Here is a 17,020-nt window from a genome sequence, read left to right as displayed (position 1 = left end):
CAGGAATGCGCCCCTAGGCATGGCATCCATCCTGCTCTCGGTGTCCGCCCAGGAGCTCCATTCCCATAATCCCGTGGGTGCAACCCGCCTGGGCCCACGGGACAGAGCAGGGGCCTCAGGGGACAGAGCAGGGCGCAGGCCCCGGGGCCCCGGGCCGTGCTGGCCATACAGCCAACACAGGGAAAGGCTGCAGGGTGGCTGGATTGCTGCGATGTCACTTGAGGCCTGGACGTCACAGCTTCCACAGGCAGTGCTGTCGCTGTGCGGCCCAGGTGCTGACATCGCTCATATGTATTTCCTGCAGCTGGAGGCGTCCCACGGCTCCCTCTGCTGTTCCCGCCCCAGAGCCACTCAGCCCCCTGCCACTGAAGGCTGCTGGCGCAGGGTCCTTCTCCCCTGCTGCTGTCTCTGCTCCCCATGCAGGGAGAAACCCGTCCAGTCCTCCGGCTCCCTGAGCCCCCCAGGAGTCCCTGACACAGCAGTCCCAGTAGCTGTGGACTGGTACATTGGGTCCATGGGGCTGCTGATGCATTCACAGCGACACCCTGGCCACGGGGCTAGATGTCCCCCCTCTCCCCTGCATCCTGAACTCTCCTACCGGCCGCGATACTCCCTTGACCTGAGCCTCACTCAGGTCAATGCTGAGCCCCAGCGATAGGCCTGCCCTCCTCTGGACAGCCTCTTCCCTGCCCTCCTCCCTGCTCTCCTCCCTGCTCTCTTCCCTGCCCTCCTCCCTGCCCTCCTCCCTGCTCTCTTACATGCCCTCCTACCTGCTCTCCTCCCTGCCCTCCTCCCTGCCCTCCTCTCTCCTCCTTCCTCCCCACTTCCTCCTCCCTGCCCTCCTCCCTCCTCCCTGCTCCTTTCTCCCTGCCCTCCTCTGAAGAGCCCCCTCCTCTCGGGCCTCTCCCCCCATCCTCCTGGGTCACACTGCCGTGTCATCCAGGCCTGCTATCTCTTCTGTCCCCTTGGCCCTGCTGGAACCAGCCATCACAGTCACATCCCAGTCCTGCCTGTGCATCCAGCTCAGCCTTGAGTGGCCCGTGGAGTACTGGACTCGCCCGCTGCGCCACTCTTGGATGGTCAGTGTGGGCAGCCAGGGGAGGACCTCACGGTGCCTGGGACAGAGGCAGTGGGCAGCACCCCCCGACTGCTATCCTGGGCCTCACAGACGGGCAGCTTCAAGGACAGGGGCTGGGCTGTTGGCGCCTGGAGTTGGGGCCACTGGACAGGGAGTGAGAACAGCGCCCGCCCCAGATCACCTGCCCCTCCCTCTGTCCCCTCGGGGCGCAGGGTCTGGTCAGTGCGAGCAGTCCCGGGCCCATCTGCTCAGCCTAGAGGGGGCGCTGTCCACACCGCAGCCCCCTCGCCCTTTGCTGAGGGGGTGGAGCAGCCCCCGGCTTCCCACCCCTTCCTGAGCCTGGCGGGACGCGGTGCAGAAGCAGCTCGGGGCCCAGTGGCCGACACCGTCTTTATTGCCCAGGACCCCGTGACATCACCCTGGGGAGAAACAGGGCCGGGCACAGTGGCTCAAAGCAGCGACTACGGAAGCGCGTGGGAGCTTGAGCGCCCCTGGCTGAGCGGCGGACACAGCGCGGGGCAGGCGGGGGCGCCAGGGCTGCGGGGTGCACTGCCCACCGGGCACCCGGCCTCTGGGTCCCCTCCGGGGGTCCTGAGACGCTTGACACACTTCACGGACGTCCTGGGCCCGGCATGGCTGTCGGGGGCTGCCTGCCGTGCATCCAGTTCCCAAGACACGGGAAGGCGAGGAGGGGCGGGGGGGGGGCTCCGTTTCTGAGAGGGCTGGGGGGCAGCAGCCGTTACCCCGGGGTTCTCCCCAAGCCCTGACGACAGCAGGGGCTCTCCTCACGCAGACGTGCGGTGTGACAGGCGGGAAGGACAAGGGCAGAGACGGACGGGGTCCCGGGGCCAGAGGGAGCTCAGAGGCGGGGGAGGCGCCTGGGCCGGGCGTCCTAACCGAATCAGACCCCGTTAGTCAGAAGCGCTTCCAGGCCCGGGTGGGCAGGGCTGACGTGGACAGACACACACAGGGGCTGAGGCGACTGGCTCCCCGCGACGTCGGCCTGAGCTCGGGCGTCCGGCGCTCGGCGCGCCCGGCCCGGCCCGGGAGCCTCTGCGGAGCCGCCGCCACCCGACGCGGGCGAGCAGGGGCGAGCGGGCGGGAACGGGCGGGCCAGCGCGGCTCGCGGCCCTGAGCTACGGGCAGGCGACAGCGCAGAAGCCGGGGAGCGCGCCCCGCACCCGGCGCCCGCCCGCTGGGTAGGTACTAGCCGCGCCGGGCGGGACGGAGAGGGGCGGGGCGGCCGAGACTGGGCGGGGCCATCCGGAACTGGGCGGGGCCTGCAGGAGCGGGGCGGGGCCTGCCGGAACGGGGCGAGGCCTGCCGGAGCGGGGCGGGGCCGGCCGGGGCGAGGCGGGGCGGGGCCGGCCGGGGCGGGGCGGGGCGGGGCCGGCCGCGGCGGGGCGGGGCCTCAGAACAGCAGCGCCTTCTTCTTGAGCTCGTTCCTCTTCCAGAGGGCCAGGCGCTCGAACTCGGCGGCGCTCATCCCGAACACGGCCTGGAAGTCCTCCGGCGACAGGTGTCTCTTCCGAGGGAACAGAGACGCGGGGATCAGAGCCCGGAGGCCACGGGGTGGCGCCCGCCGCTCCGCGCTGAGGGAACTCACACCCCTGGTCTCTCCCCCCTCGGCTCCCTCTCATGCTCGGTGCGGGGGTCATCCCGGCCGTGCTCAGGGGACCGTGAGAGCCGGGAGGAGCCCGTCCTGCTTACAGTGCTCCCCCACAGCCACAGCGGCAGGTGCTCTGTGCAGGGGAGCCCCCGCCTCACGGCCCTCAGTGCCACCTCAAGGGTGTCTGCGGCTGAGGAGAGCCCAACCCTTCCATCGAGGCAGCACCACACTTCCGGGGCCAAATGACGACCTCCCTGGCCAGACCCAGGCAGCTGGTCTTTGAGGGACAGCCTGGCTGGACGCCCCTCCCCGCCCACCAGGCGAGCCGGACAAAGCAGGCACTGGCCGCAGGCTCAGGGGTGCATCTGGCCGTGGCAGTCGCGGTGGCGGGGACCCAGGGGAGCTTCCAGAAGCACCGACTCCACTGCCAGGAGTGTCCTCCTCTGAGCAGGTGACCACCCCTTGGGCCCTGTCACCCTCCCAGGAGGGCACAGCAGGGCGCCGGGCTGCCTGCTGGGAAGGGTTTCTAAGGTGGGGCTCACCCCCCCGCACACTTCAGCTGGGGGGTCGCCAGGGCCCTGCTGTGCCCCTGCCCACAGACCCCGAGCCTGGCCCTCACAGTCACGTCTGAGAGGACCCCTGGCCCTCTACCTACCTCTCCCTGAGGGGTCTGTCCTCTGCGGTGCTGCAGGCACTCTCTCAAGAGTCCCTCACCCCGAGCCAGATGTGTGTGAGTGGGTGTGTATATATGTGTGCTTATTCATATCTGTATGTGTATATGTGTGTACATGTACAAATGTGAATATGTTATGAATGTGTGTACATACATGTGAGTGTGTGCATGTGTGGGACTGTGTATATGTGTATGAATATATGTGAGTGTGTACAAATGTGAGTATGTATACTGTGTGAGAATGTGTATGTGTGTTAGTGTACATATGTGATTGTGAGTATGTATATGTATATGTGTGATATGAGTGTGTGGGTATGTGAGTGTAGGGATGTGTGAGTGTGTGCATATGTGTGTGTGATGGTATGTGAGTGTGTGTGTGTGTGTGCAAATTGGGGATGTGGGGCAGAAATTCACTAGTTCCACACGAAGACAGTGAAGCTCAGCCTGCAGCCTTGTCTGCCAGCGCAGGCCCACCGCAGAGCCCAGGGCAGACACTGTGCCCCCAGGTGGGGTCAAGCTCCACCGAAGGGCAGGCGCTCTGGGTGTGCACACTGTGCCCAGCGCTCTGGCTTTGGCCATGGAAGGTGCTGGAACTGACAGCTCCCTGTGCTCCTCCCCAAAGTGGGAGGCCCCAGGGTCTTAGCACCACAGCCTGTGCTCATACCTGCACTCACCCAGCACACCTGCACTCACCCAGCACACCTGCACTCACCCAGCACACCTGCATTCACCCAGCACACCTGCATTCACCCAGCACACCTGCACTCACCCAGCACACCTGCACTCACCCAGCACACCTGCATTCACCCAACACACCTGCATTCCCCCTTACACCCCGGCATTGCCCATCACACACACCTCATTCCCCCTCACACACCTGATTCAAGTTCCCACCTGACTGAGCACTGCAGCCCTCCTTGCGTGCTGTCCCCACTGCTGCCCTAGACCCAGAAGGAACCCTGAGTTCCGTGTTCTGGGGGCCCTGGCCTTGCTCCGCCCCCACCCCCCGGTGTCATTGTGGCCAGCAGCCGAAGGGAGCAGAAAGCGAGGTGGGGAGCTGGCCTGGGGGAGGGCCTCTGAGTAAGAGCTCAGACCCGCCCTGGAGTGAGCCGCTCAGGGCCCCTGGCATCCCTCCCGTCCCTTCTCCACTTGTAGGTCGCCTTGGATGGGGCTGCAGGAAGAGGCGGCCAGAGGGGTGTGCCTGGGTGTGGTCTCGAACCCACTGACTCAGCCCATTCCTCACTCATTGCTCAAGGGCTCCCAAGGCCCCGCGGCCCCGCCTCCCGTCACACCACAGCGAGTAGTGGAGGGCAGGGACTTGGGTCGCGACATGGGACCCCGCCGTGTGACCCCCACAGTGGGTGTGCACAGGGGACAAACACTGACCTCCAGGAGACCAGAGTATGAAGACTTTCCTCGGAGGACCAGGGCTTGACCCCAGATCACAGCGAAGCAGCCCTGGAGTCAGGGCTGGGTAATAGCAGGGACAGAGCAGGAGGCCGTGGGTGGGAACAGATCGGGGACTGACAGGGCTGGATATTGAGGGTCCTGAGACCGGAACAGGTACCCAGAGGGACCCCTATGGGTGTGAGCTCGCTGAATTCTATAGTGTGTCACCAGGGAAGAGCGTGCCAGGAGCAGCAAAACCTGGGCAGAGTGTAGGACCTTAGTACTCAGGGAACAGCATACCAGGAGCACCAATACTCAAGGCAGAGTGAAGGGCATTAGTACTTGGGAAACAACATACTAGGAGCATCAGTACTCATGGCAGAGTGTGCTATGAGTATCAATGCTCACAGCAGAGTATTGGACCATTAGTACTTGGGGAAGAGCATACCAGGAACATCAACACCTGGGTAGAGTTTAGGGGCATTAGTACTTGGGGAGGAGCATGCCTGGAGCATCAATACTCAGACCCAACATGTGGGGTACTAGACCAGGAATGTGCCTGGAGCATCAGTACCCGGGCAGAGCATGTGGGTTACTAGACCAGGAGTGTGCCTGGAGCATCGGTACCTCGGCAGAGCATGTGGGGGGCACAGACCAGGAGGAGGGTGCCTGAAGTATTGGTACCTGGGCAGAGCGTAGGGCATTATTCTGGAAGGAGAGTGCTGAGAGTACTGAAACCAGGGCAAAATGTGTAGGGTATTAGACCATCAGGAGTGTGCCAGGTACTAAAGGAACATACACTACTCCTCAGTTAAGCATTTCCTTCCTGGCCCTGGGGTGGGCCCTGTGTAGAGCCATCTCTGGGCCTAGCAGCCCTGCAGGAACCCCTTGGGGTGCAGAGGGACAGGTGGACAACCCCGACTGTACCTCCAGTCTCGTCCGGTCCACATCCTTGGGCAGCTTGACGCGAAGTCGGTTGGTCACGATGAGCGCATCATACGGGTACACCTGGGGGCAGGGGGCAGCTCAGCGCTGGGCATGGGGTCCTGGACCAGGTCCCTGTCATGGCCATCCTTACCTTGTATTCTGTAAGACAAAGGCACAGGGCACAGGTGCCTTAGCTGGCGGTTGCCAGGGAGCCGGGACCTGGGGCTTGCCCTGCAGCAGGTGGGCTCCCTCTGTTTCCACCGGGGCTCAGGGGCCCCGGGGGGCCCAGGCAGGCAGCATGGTCAGGAGAGAGGAGATGAGCCCAAGGCAGCCCTGGCCCCGCTGAACCCCGGGGCCAGCCTGGCGGCAGAGATGAGCAGCCATGGGCATCCGGCTCCCTGGGTCCCAGATCCCTCAGCCCCTCCTTGTGAACAGGGCCCCCAGCTCTGGGGGTGCAGGCACACAGGCCTAGCCCCCATGACCTCGTGGAGCCCTCTCTGGGACCCGGTGCACACCTCTCTCAGGGCGACCCTCAGAGGTCAAGGGAGGTGACTGCTCCCCAAAGTGCCCCTAGAGTCCCGGGCACGGCGGGCACCAGCTGCAGCCTGGCGCTTGGGAGGCTGAGGGGCAGCTGCTGGCCAGCCCAGAGTCCCTGTCAGCTCGGAGTGACAGGCGAGTGACCCGGCCCCACACAGGCAGCCCAGGATAGGCAGCGATGCCGGCCCCACAGTCAGACCCACACCCCTACATCGGCTTGCCACACACGTCCTGGCTGATGACCAGGGAGGCAGCGGGCACCTCATCAGACCTGGCCCTGACAGCAGGCCACCTGCATGCATGCACAGTGACCACGCAGCCCCTCCCAGTGAGCGAGACAACAAACTGAGGGAGGCCACTTAGTGAGGGGGAGTGAGCACCAGAGAGGGGAGCACCGTGGGACAGGAGAGGAAGCATCTAGGAATGAGGCGCACATCTTAGGAAGGATGGGAACACCTGAGGGAGGATCTCAGGGAGGAGGAGCAACTAGAAAGGAGCACCTCAGGGAAGGAGCACTTCAGGGAGGAGGGAACACTTCCTGGAGCATCTGTGGAAGGATGGGACACCTCAGAGAGGGAGCACATCCAGGATTGCCTAGAAAAGGAGGAGCACCTCAGGGAGGGAGCACCTCCAGCAGTACCTCAGGGAGGGAGCATCTAGGGAAAGAGGGAGCACCTCAGGAGGGAGCATCTCCGGGAGTACCTCAGAGAGGGAATATCTCTGGGAGTAGGGAGCACTTCAGGGAGGAGGGAATCTCTTTGAAAGGAGGAGGAGAAGGAGGGGCCCAGAGGAGGAGGCCCCCAGACTTGCCCATTGGAGGCAGCTGATGGGTACAGGAAGGGTCTGGGGAAAGAGCTGCCCATGGATCCCAGTGCGTAAGGCCCCCAGGGGGGCAGCGTGGCAGGGAGACTCAGCAGGTAGGATTCCCTGCCCAGCCAGAGACCCGTGGGGTCCCGGTTCTTGTACCTCGCATGCCCCAGCCAGCATCCGGGTCTGCTCCCCAGGGGGCCGCACTGGCATTCTGGAAGAGAGAGAGAGAGAGAGGGCAGCGGGGGGCCAGGGGTGCAGGCCAGGATGGGCCTGCCCACAGCCTTCGGCCACATGCCCACTGACCCCTCCTGTGCCCAGTTGCAGCTGGTACCACCCTGTCGGCCGCCATCTCTGGGACCCAGCAGTGAAGACACCAGCCAGCCCCCATGTCCCTCACACTGCACCCTGTCCTCTGGTGCCAGGTGACGCAGGCCTGAGGCACAGACACCCTAACAGGGAGACCGAGGCCGGGGGGCTGGGAGCTGAGGGTGTGTATGGGCATTTGGGCCTTCTGTGGTTTCTCACATCCACATCTCACATGTGGCTTTTCCTGAAACATCCCGAAGCTGATGAGTTTCAGTGCTCTCTCCCTGAGACCCTCTATCGTCCCCCAGGCCCTCTGCTGACTCACGGAATAACAAGCCCTAAAGAGTATTATTCAAGGACAATTTAGGGGCCCTTCCCTCACAGTACCCCAGGTAACCCTGCCCCGTGTGAAGCCCAACACTGCCCCCTGGTGCCCAGCGCTCAGCACTGCAGGCTTCCAGCTCCCGAGCGGGGCACCCAGGCGTCACTCTCAAGGTCAAAGCTGCTTCCAGCTCCACAGGTCCACACAGGGGAGCCCTGGGGGGCGGGGGCGCAAGGCCTGCTGGGCGTGGCTCTCTGGTAGCTTCCGGGGGCGAGGGGCTGGCAAGAGCCAAGAGCTGAGTGGTCAGGAACCCACAGAGGTGGGACAGCTGGTGCCACTTGCAGATGCTCCAGGGGTTTAAAAGCGCAGTGCTCACCCCTTCCCCCACTTGGCTAGACCTTCATTTGGCTAGACCTGCATCTTTGCTGCAACCTTGGGAGGCCCCGTGACCATCCACAAGCCAAGGACGAGGCACCGAGAGGGTCAGCTACTGGCCCAAGGCCACACAGCAGCTCGGGGACCCAAGCATGATTGAGCACCTGGGTTTTCCTTTCAGCTCTGATCCTGGGCCTCCCTCCTCACAGCAAGTGTGAAGCTGCCCTGCCCACCGCTCGTCTGACCCAGCTGCGGAGGGGGCCGTGTCCACTCCCGAGCTCCAGGCTGACGTCAGCGCCCGGCCCCACACACCGGCTGCCAACATCAGGCACGAGGGCCAGGGCTGCTTCCCAGTCCAAGTCACACGCCCGGGTCACCCACAGGCCCTCACACACCTCAGGCCTCTGCCAGGCACAGGACTCGGTCTGGGCAACACGGGCCAGCCACACCCCAGCAGCAGACACAGCAGGAGGCGGCCGGGGCTGGAGTGGCCAGGCCCTGGAGGAGGAAAGCTGACCCCGCCCTGCTGACCACACAGTTAGACGCTCTCCCACAGCAGGAGCCGGGGAAGCCTCTACCCCATCCCTAGAAAGTAACTCACCCCTGCGTCTCTCCCTCCCTTCCTTCCATCCCTCCTTCTCTTCCCCCTTTAAAAACCTTTGCGAGGGGCTGGGCCAATCTGGCGGTGATCTGAGCTGACTCCTGGTTGTGCTCGGGGAACCATACGCAGTGTCAGGAGCTAAACTGACACTGTGTGGCTGTGTGAGGATCATTCTAGCCCTCTTTTTTAAAAAATTTTTTTCTTGGGGGGCCATGCCTGGTGGTGCCTGGGGGCTACTCTAGGATCTGGGCACAGCAGGCAGGGGGCATGGGCTGAGTTCTATTGACTGCTGGTGAGTGCTCCCTTCCTCTCCCTCCAGCTTGTGAATACCCCCTTCCCCAGCCTGTGAGTGCTCCCTCCCCTGGTCTGTCGGTACTCCCTCCCTGGCCTATGAGTGCTCCCTCCCCCAGCTTATGAGTGCTCCCTTCCCTGGCCTGTGAGTGCTCCCTCCCCAGCCTGTGAGTGCTCCCTCCCCCAGTTTATGAGTGCTCCCTTCCCTGGCCTGTGAGTGCTCCCTCCCCAGCCTGTGAGTGCTCCCTCCCCCAGCTTGTGAATGCTCCCTTCCCTGGCCTGTGAGTGCTCCCTCCCCTGGCTGTGAGTGCTCCCTCCCCCAGCTTGTGAGTGCTCCCTTCCCCTGCCTGTGAATGCTCCCTCCCCTGGCTGTGAGTGCTCCCCTTTCTCTGGCCACCAGGGAACAAAATGCTCCCTGCCACAGTGTTGCTGGGCTGCTCTTTGGTTCACTTCTGGCTTCCTTTCTCCCTGGTTCCCGTCCTCCTTGGTGACTCAGAGTTAACGGGTCGCTGCGTCTGTGTCTGGACTTCAGAACACCTGGAGCCCTTCCCGGACACAGAAAGAAGACAAGCGACATGGAGACCAGTGGGCCGTGGCTGCAATGGGGCCACACCAGCGGGCACAGGGAGGCCATGGGCTAGGCTGGCCCAAGGCCCAGGACCATGCCCGCCCTTCCTGCTGAGGAGCAGCCACACACCAGTGCCGGAGTCTGAGAGGGCATGAAGGGACACCAGCCCCACGCTCCATGTCTGCAAACACTGTGAGCTGGCCAGTGGCCCCAGTTGGTGGTCCTGGGGTCAGCATCTCCGGGGTTTGCCCTTCTAGTTCACTTCTATGCCCTCAGCCCTGGGCATGGGGCCGAGTGCACAGAGGGACTCCTGTCCCAGTTACCCCAGCGGGATCCAGCGGGGACCCCCAGAGGAGGCACAGGTCCCAAGCAGACGGCAAAGCAGAGGCTGTGAGAGAAGCCCCCCCCGGCATGCGTGCTGCCCCGGGGAGGGTCCAGCTGGATACTGAGAACATGCGCTGCTATGGAGGGAGGCGTGTGTTGCATGCGGGCCGGTGTGGCCAGTTAGTGGGGTGGGGCCGCGCCAACCATGCAGATGCACCGGCTAGACCAGTGGCCACGAAGGGCCCAAGGCACTGGGCAACTCCTGGGCACCCAATTTGCTCTGGCCTCAAAATAGGCCCGAGGTTTCCCGCCTTCCTGCCTCAGTGGCTCACGCATGCGCCCCGCAGCTCCCTGCAGGCAGCCTGTCCCACTCCGCCTCCAGCAGGACGCGATGCCTATGGAGGACGTGTGCCAGCATGTGTGCGCGGGTACAAGTGAGTGTGTGCGATGAGTGTAGTGTGGACTGTGTGCACACGTATTAAGGTGAGTGCACTGTGCATGCAAGGCTGAGTGTTCTGTGGGTGTGAGTGCACATGTGTGCACGCTGCATTGTGTACCTGTGAGTGGGCCGTGGAAATGTGTGTGGATGTGTGTTCAGGGGGTCTGTGGGTGTGTTAGATGTGTGTGCATGGGGAAGTGTGAGTAAGGATTGCATGCATGTCACTGTGCTTGTGTATTTCATGTGTGTTGTGTGTATTACATGCTTATGAATTTTGTGTAGATTGAGTGTGGCTTGCATACGCATAGACTATGCACATTGACTGCATGCATGTGGGTTTCGTGTGTATGGATATGTGCATGGATTGTATTGTATGGATTGTGTATGTGGACTGCATGTGTATGCATATGGATTGCGTGAATAGCATGTGTGGACTGCATATGCAAGCATGTGCGGATTGCATGTGTGCACAGTATGTGGACTGCATGTGTGTGCAAGTGGATTGTATGTGTGGATAGTGTGGACTGCATGTACATGCATGCAGATTTTGTGTGAGGACTGTATGTGCATGTGGACTGCATGTATGGAACTGCATGTGCATGTATGTGGATTGTGTGTAGATAGCATTATGACTGCAAGTGTATGCATGTGGATTGTTTGTGTGGGTAGTTTATGGACTGCATGTGCATGCATATGGGTTATATGTGTATAGAATGTGTGGACTACAGGTACATGTATGTAGATTGCATTGTGAACTGCATGTGCATGCATGTGTATTGTGTGTGGATAACATGTGTGAAATGTGTGACTGTGTGGGTGCATGTGTGTGCAGTTTGTGCCTCTGGTACCACACCCACCCTTTGGGGTCCCTGTCTGGAGACCTACTGAGGTGATGACAGTAGAGGCTCTTCACAGGGCCTGGTCTGGGGGACACTCAAGCTCTGTGCCAAGCGCACATCCGGAAACGGGTCATGTTGCTCGGGACAACCGGAAACATGCATGCTGCATGTGACCTCAGTAGCCTCATCAGCATGACAGGGCGCTGCCCATGTCCTCACCGAGGCTGCCTTGAGAAGCTCACTCATGGTGACAACGACACTAGGTGGCTCAGTGAGCATGAGCTCGTGACAGGCAGAACTGCTCAGCTCCGGGGAATGGGGGTGTCTGCTGACCCCCAGCCCATGCACCAAGGCCTCCTTTGGGTGGGAGGACAGACGCGTCCAGATCTGCACTGTCCCCAGGCGGGAGAGGACAGGGCCCGGCTGTGGTGAAAGTGGGGTGGGGACAGCAGTTAGTGTGCGGTGGCGGGTGGGTGGTACCTACCCGGTGGTCCAGACCACTGATTCCATGTCCCGGGAGAGGGTCGGGTTTGGAGGGGGGGCGTCCTGAAAAGACACACACGGGTCACACGGGCGCGGCCCCCTCTGCCTGGAGAGTGGGGGGCACCAGGAGCCTCGCGGGCTGGTGCCTCACCCGGCAGTCAGAGAGCTGGGCCAGCCTGGGGGCTCCTTTCCAGAGGAAGCCATGAAGAACCCAACTTCTAGCTGCTCAAAATAGGAGTCCGAGTACCCTGGGGTGCTGTGCCCAGGACTCCCTGCACTGGCCGGGTGCACACAGGGTCGGAGGCATTCCTGAGCTGCACTGATGCGGGTGGAGCCCCAGAGGACACAGCGGAGCCTGACACTCCCCTCTGGAGCCTGGTGCTGGCCCCAGACCAAAGCAACCCCAAGAGAAGGACAGAAGGGGGAGAGGGAGGGAGAGAGGGAGAGGGGGAGACAGACAGAGAGAGAGAGGGAGGGAGAGAGGGAGAGGGGGAGAGAGAGAGAGGGAGGAAGAGAGGGAGAGAGGGAGAAGGGGAGAGAGGGGGGAGAGAGGGAGAGGGAGACAGAGAGGGAGAGAGCGAGGGAGGGAGGGAGAGAGAGAGGGAGAGAGAGAGGGAGAGAGAGAGGGAGGGAGGAAGAGAGGGAGAGAGGGAGAAGGGGAGAGAGGGGGGAGAGAGGGAGAGGGAGACAGAGAGGGAGAGAGCGAGAGAGGGAGGGAGAGAGAGAGGGAGAGAGAGAGGGAGGGAGAAAAAGGGAGAGAGGGAGAGGGAGAGAGAGGGAGGGAGAAGGAAAGAGAGGGAGAGGGAAAGAGAGAAGGAGAGGGAAAGAGAGAGGGGGAGAGAGAGGGAGGGAGAGGGAGAGAGAGAGAGGGAGAGAAGGAGAGGGAGGAGAGAGGGAGAGGGAGAGAGAGGGAGAGGGAGAGAGACAGGGAGAGAGAGGGAGGGAGAAGGAGAGAGAGAGAGGGAGAAGGAGGAGGGAGAGGGAAAGAGAGAGGGAGAGAGATCCCAGCACCAGCCAAAGACTGAGCCCGGGATGCCAGGCCGAGGGAGGGCACTCACACACGGGCGGAGGGACCAGCGTACGTGTGTGTGTGTACCTGTGTGTGTACAGGAGCCATGCATGCATGCACGCATGATAATGTATGTGTGTGTAAGAGTCTGATACATGTGAGTACATGTACAAACATGTATATATGACATTTATATTCATGCATAGATACGTGTGTGCACAAGATCTCAGTGTACATATATTCAGTTGTAAACATAAATGTCTGTGCACAGGTAGAGACCTGTGCAGGTAAAGTACATGAGCCTGGCTCTTCTCCATCTCTTCCAGACATGGAAGCCACGTCAGGGGAGAGGGCCCCCCAAGGCAGTGAGTATTTTCCTCTCGTCCCTCTTGGGGGCGGGGGATGGGGTACAGATGGAAGGAGGGGGCTGTTTCCCCAGTGCCCTCCCCCTTAGGGGTCCCATCTGTGCACACATATGTGTGAGCCTGGTGTATATGTGTGCGCACAGGCACGTGTATGAGCCTGGTGTGCATGTGTGCATACATAAGTATGAGCCTGGTGTGCATATGTGCTCACAGGCACATGTGTGAGCCTGGTGTGCATATGTGTGCACAGGCACGTGTGTGAGACTGGTGTGCATGTGTGTGCACAGGCACGTGTGTGAGCCTGGTGTGCATGTGTATGCACAGGCACATATGTGAGACTGGTGTGCAGGTGTGTGCACAGGCATGTGGGTGTGAGCATGGCGGCCATTAGTGACCGTCGTTCTGGCCTTCCCGGGGTCCTCCCTCACTGTCCTCCCCTGGCCGCTTGCAGAACTGGGCTCCCTCCAGGGTTCCTCCCCAGTCCCCCTGTGCCTGCCCCTTGCCACTGCCCCCACAGAGGCCTCTCCCCGGAGAGCACCCCACAGCCCACAGCAAGTGTCCCCCATGCACCTGAGGCCTCCCTCCTGTGCAGGCCCGGCTGCCATTCCCGGACTCGCCCCTGCTAGTCTGCACGGCCCGTCAGGCGCTTCTCTGCACTCGGCAGTGACTCGACCTGTGCGTCTGCCTGTGGCAGAACACAGTCCCTTTCTGCTGTTCCTTCTCGGGCCCATCCTTCCTGCCTTCTGATACGCCCTGCCCCTCTGTCCCCTTATTTTCCCTCTACTCCAGGTGGAGAATTTCCATTGTCTGTTCAAGGACGGAATCTCACATGTGGCCATCAGGAGGGTCCCGGACACAACCAGGCCCCCGGCTCCGGGGCCAGGAGTCTTCATTCCCAGTCCCTCACTGCCATTTCATTCCTCTTTCTGCTTGTTTGGTTTTAGGCCACACCCAGCAATGCTCAGGGGTTACTCCTGGCAGCATGGGATGGCGGGGACCGAACCTGCATCAGCTGCGCCCAAAAGGCCAGCGCCCTCCCCGCTCTACGATCGCTCCGGCCCCATTCGTTCTTTTTTATTTATTTATTTATTTATTTTTGGCTTTATGGGTCACACCCAGCGATGCCCAGGGCTTACTCCTGGCTCTGCACTCAGGAATTACTCCTGGCGGTGCTCAGGGGACCATATGGGATGCGGAGGACTGAAGGCCAGCGCCCTCCCGCTGTATTATTGCTCTAGTCCCCCGATTCATTCTGCGCGCCCGTCAGCACTGACTTCTCCCAGATTTTCTGCTTCTTCAGTCCCATGGAAATGATTTATAACGATTCACTTCACAGGGGTACCATGGGCTGGGCCGCCCGGGCCTGGTGGATAATCCACCAGCTTCAGTGCTCACGCCCAGCCAGGCCCAGCCACCCCGGGGCAGCCGCTGTGGTTCTCAGTGTTGGGAGCTCGTGCTCTCTCCCCCACTCTCCCCTGCTCTCCCCCTCAGTCTCTCCCCCTCCCCCCTCCCTCTGTTTCTTCATGTGTGTATCTCTCCGCCTGCCCCCCATCTCTGTGTCTCTCCCTCCGTCTCTCCCTCTGTCTCTGTGTCTCTGCCTCCTCCCTCTCTGTGTCTGTTCACTGCACACTGTGGTGCGATGTGGGGAGATGCAGCCCAGCCCTATCATGCCCGAGGAAGTGTCCAGGCACTGGCCTGCCCCATGAGGCAGCTCTCTGAGTGCTCCCCCAGGGGAAGCGGGGAGACCCGGCTCTTCACAGGCAGGGGCGGCCCCAGGAACCAGTAGTGGGGACCCAGGTGGAGACAGGGGCTTTGCCCCTCAGCATCCGCTCAGAGCCGGGGCGGAGGGGGCCATGATCCCAGAAGCAGCGGCCAGAGAAGCCCCGGGTCTAGGGGACCAAGCATGGACCCCGTCTGCATCACCCAGAGCTGTCGGGTGCGGTCAGGAGTACATAGGGACAGGCGGGGGTCTGTTGTGGGCACCTGCTCCAGGACGAGGCTGGGATGTGTGAGGGGCCCCCGTCCACACCTGGTCGGACACTAAGGGGTCATGAAGTCAGAGTGGAGCTGGGGGCTGCGGGCCACTGGCTGCACGATCCTGTTTCCACATGCTGCGGGCAGCCTTACAACGCCTGCCCTAAGACCCCGCTCCAGGAGACCCCGGGAGGATGTCCCCAGACCCCAAGGCGCTTGGCACAGCGCGGGGGTGGTGTTTCTGAGGGTGATCCCTGGCATGGCATAGGGGTGCCGCTGAGGTTCTCGGGTAAACACCCTGGACACTGCCTGGGTGACCCTACTCGGCCTGATCTCCCCACAGGCTGCAGAGAACGAGGAAGCCTGTACAGAGTTCCCCGGACGGTCTGCGCCCACATGGGACCCGAGCCCCTTCTCCGTCCCCGGGGCAGGGCGAGGTCACGTCCGGGGGACAGAAGTGCAGCGCGCCTGCGAGGGGTTGGGGAGGTAGGCGGAGGCCTCATCGGGAAAGGGGGCCGCGGGGAGCAAGGACCCCATACTTAGAGGGCTCCTGGGGCGGGATGAGTGCGGCAGGGACCCTGCAGCCTCCAGCCCCCGCTGCAGGCCAACGTCCAGAAAAACCAATCACAGCCCAATCACGGGGTGGAAAGTTCGGTCTGAGCCAATCACGTGTCGGCCAAGCCTTGCTCTGGACCAATGACGAGGTGAGAAGTTCGGGCTGAGCCAATCACGTGTCGACCAAGTTTTGATCCGGGCCAATCACGCAGCGCGAAGGCTCTGGTGGGAGCGGCTGACCCTCGCCCGGCCAGCGCTGCTCCGGTGAGTCCTGGGGCCGGGCTGTGCGACCTCCCCCTCCCCGTGTGCTGGCCGGGGCCTTTGCGCCAGCAGCGCCCAGCCTCCTCCCGAGGGACCCAGCTCCGCCGGTACTGCACAGTGACAAGGGTCAACAATTGGCTGGGCCAAGCCCGGGGCCTCCGTCCCAGCTGCCCCCACCTGCCCGCTCTCAGGCTGGCCCGCGCACTCATGCATTCGGGCGGTGCCTCTGGCCTCAGTCTACCCCCAAACCCACCCACCGCCAGCAGAGGCCCGGGACCCCTGCAGGGAGCAGGCACCCAGGTGAGGCCGCAGCGGATGGGCGGCCTGGCGACCTGGCGTACCCCACACACCACCACTCATCAGTGTTTGTCTCTCCCACCCCCCAGGCGCAGGACAAAGCCCCCCAGCTTTCACTCACGTCCAGACCACGTGCACGGCTGTTCTGGAGGGAGGAGCTGCCTGGGGGGGGGCCACACCCCTCCCCGGGGACTCAGCGGAGGGGCAGTCAGGCTCTCTCCGGGTGTTGGGGGGGGGCGCCTGCAGGGCACCCCTGCTGCTGACCACCCACCAGGGGAGTAAGTGTGCAGAGAAGGGCCTTGTGCCAAATCCAGCCTTTGTATTGTTCTCTGAGCAGAGTTCAGGCTGGGGGGTCTCGGCTGCATTTCTGGGGCCCCTGAGCCGTGAGGGTTTCGGGTCGCCTAGACAGTGCCCTGCTCCGAGGTACTACTCACGCGAGTAAAAAGTGTCCCCTGGCATCGCCTGCAGTGTGTCCCGGTCGGCCCCGCTGTCCTGGGATGGGCACTGGCTGGCCAACTCTGGGGAACTTGTCCTCGTGTCCACGTCGTCCTTGAGAAGTAGCCAGCTGGCCTTCTGCCAAGAAAGGCTCAGCGTGAGCCCACCAGCCAGCCAACGACCCGTGCCCCCCAGCCACAGGCTGCAGAAAACTAGATACCCCGGAAGCACAGTGGGCAAAACTCTGGCCTCTGAGCATGGGGGAGGGGGACGGTGTCAGGACACACACACTAACCCCAGCACGGGGGAAGGGGCCTGGCAGGTGCCCTGTGGCCCCTGATTACTGAGGCAAGTTTTCATTTAGGCACCGAGGCTTAGAGAATTGTTGACATACAACCTTTCCTGGGGTCTGCTTTATTGGGGGGCGGGCAGGAAGCACCAGGTGGTGCTCAGGGCCGGCTTTGCCCTCAGGGGTCATTCCTGGTGGCGCTGGGGGACCATGTGTGGTGCCAGGGATGGGCCCTGGGTCAGCCCTTCCCTGCTGTACTATCTC

At 62.4% G+C, this 17,020-nt stretch overlaps 1 protein-coding gene across 4 annotated transcripts in view; it reads right to left on the bottom strand.

The window, feature by feature from the left end:
* Positions 1–1,449: 1,449 nt before the first annotated feature.
* The window catches only part of ABLIM2 (actin binding LIM protein family member 2), a 52,822-nt gene continuing 37,251 nt past the window's right edge, over positions 1,450–17,020 (bottom strand). For 2 of the 4 annotated variants that reach the window (XR_008630162.1, XR_008630164.1), the window contains 5 exons: positions 16,467–16,605; positions 11,573–11,634; positions 7,180–7,234; positions 5,677–5,835; positions 1,450–2,603 (listed from right to left, as the gene is read on the bottom strand). Coding sequence is in view for 1 of the 4 variants with exons in the window: in XM_055137866.1 (XP_054993841.1) it covers positions 2,490–2,603; positions 5,677–5,757; positions 5,828–5,835; positions 7,180–7,234; positions 11,573–11,634; positions 16,467–16,605 (459 nt within the window). In the remaining 3 variants the exon portion in view is untranslated. The remainder of the gene's footprint in view (positions 2,604–5,676; positions 5,836–7,179; positions 7,235–11,572; positions 11,635–16,466; positions 16,606–17,020) is intronic. The other 2 variants (XM_055137866.1, XR_008630163.1) reach the window with 2 other exon arrangements.

The sequence above is a fragment of the Sorex araneus genome, chromosome 5 (genome assembly GCF_027595985.1).
Source record: "Sorex araneus isolate mSorAra2 chromosome 5, mSorAra2.pri, whole genome shotgun sequence".
Taxonomy (NCBI): domain Eukaryota; kingdom Metazoa; phylum Chordata; class Mammalia; order Eulipotyphla; family Soricidae; genus Sorex; species Sorex araneus.
Note: the sequence above shows the minus strand (reverse complement) of the source record. Positions and strands in the feature narration are given on the sequence as shown.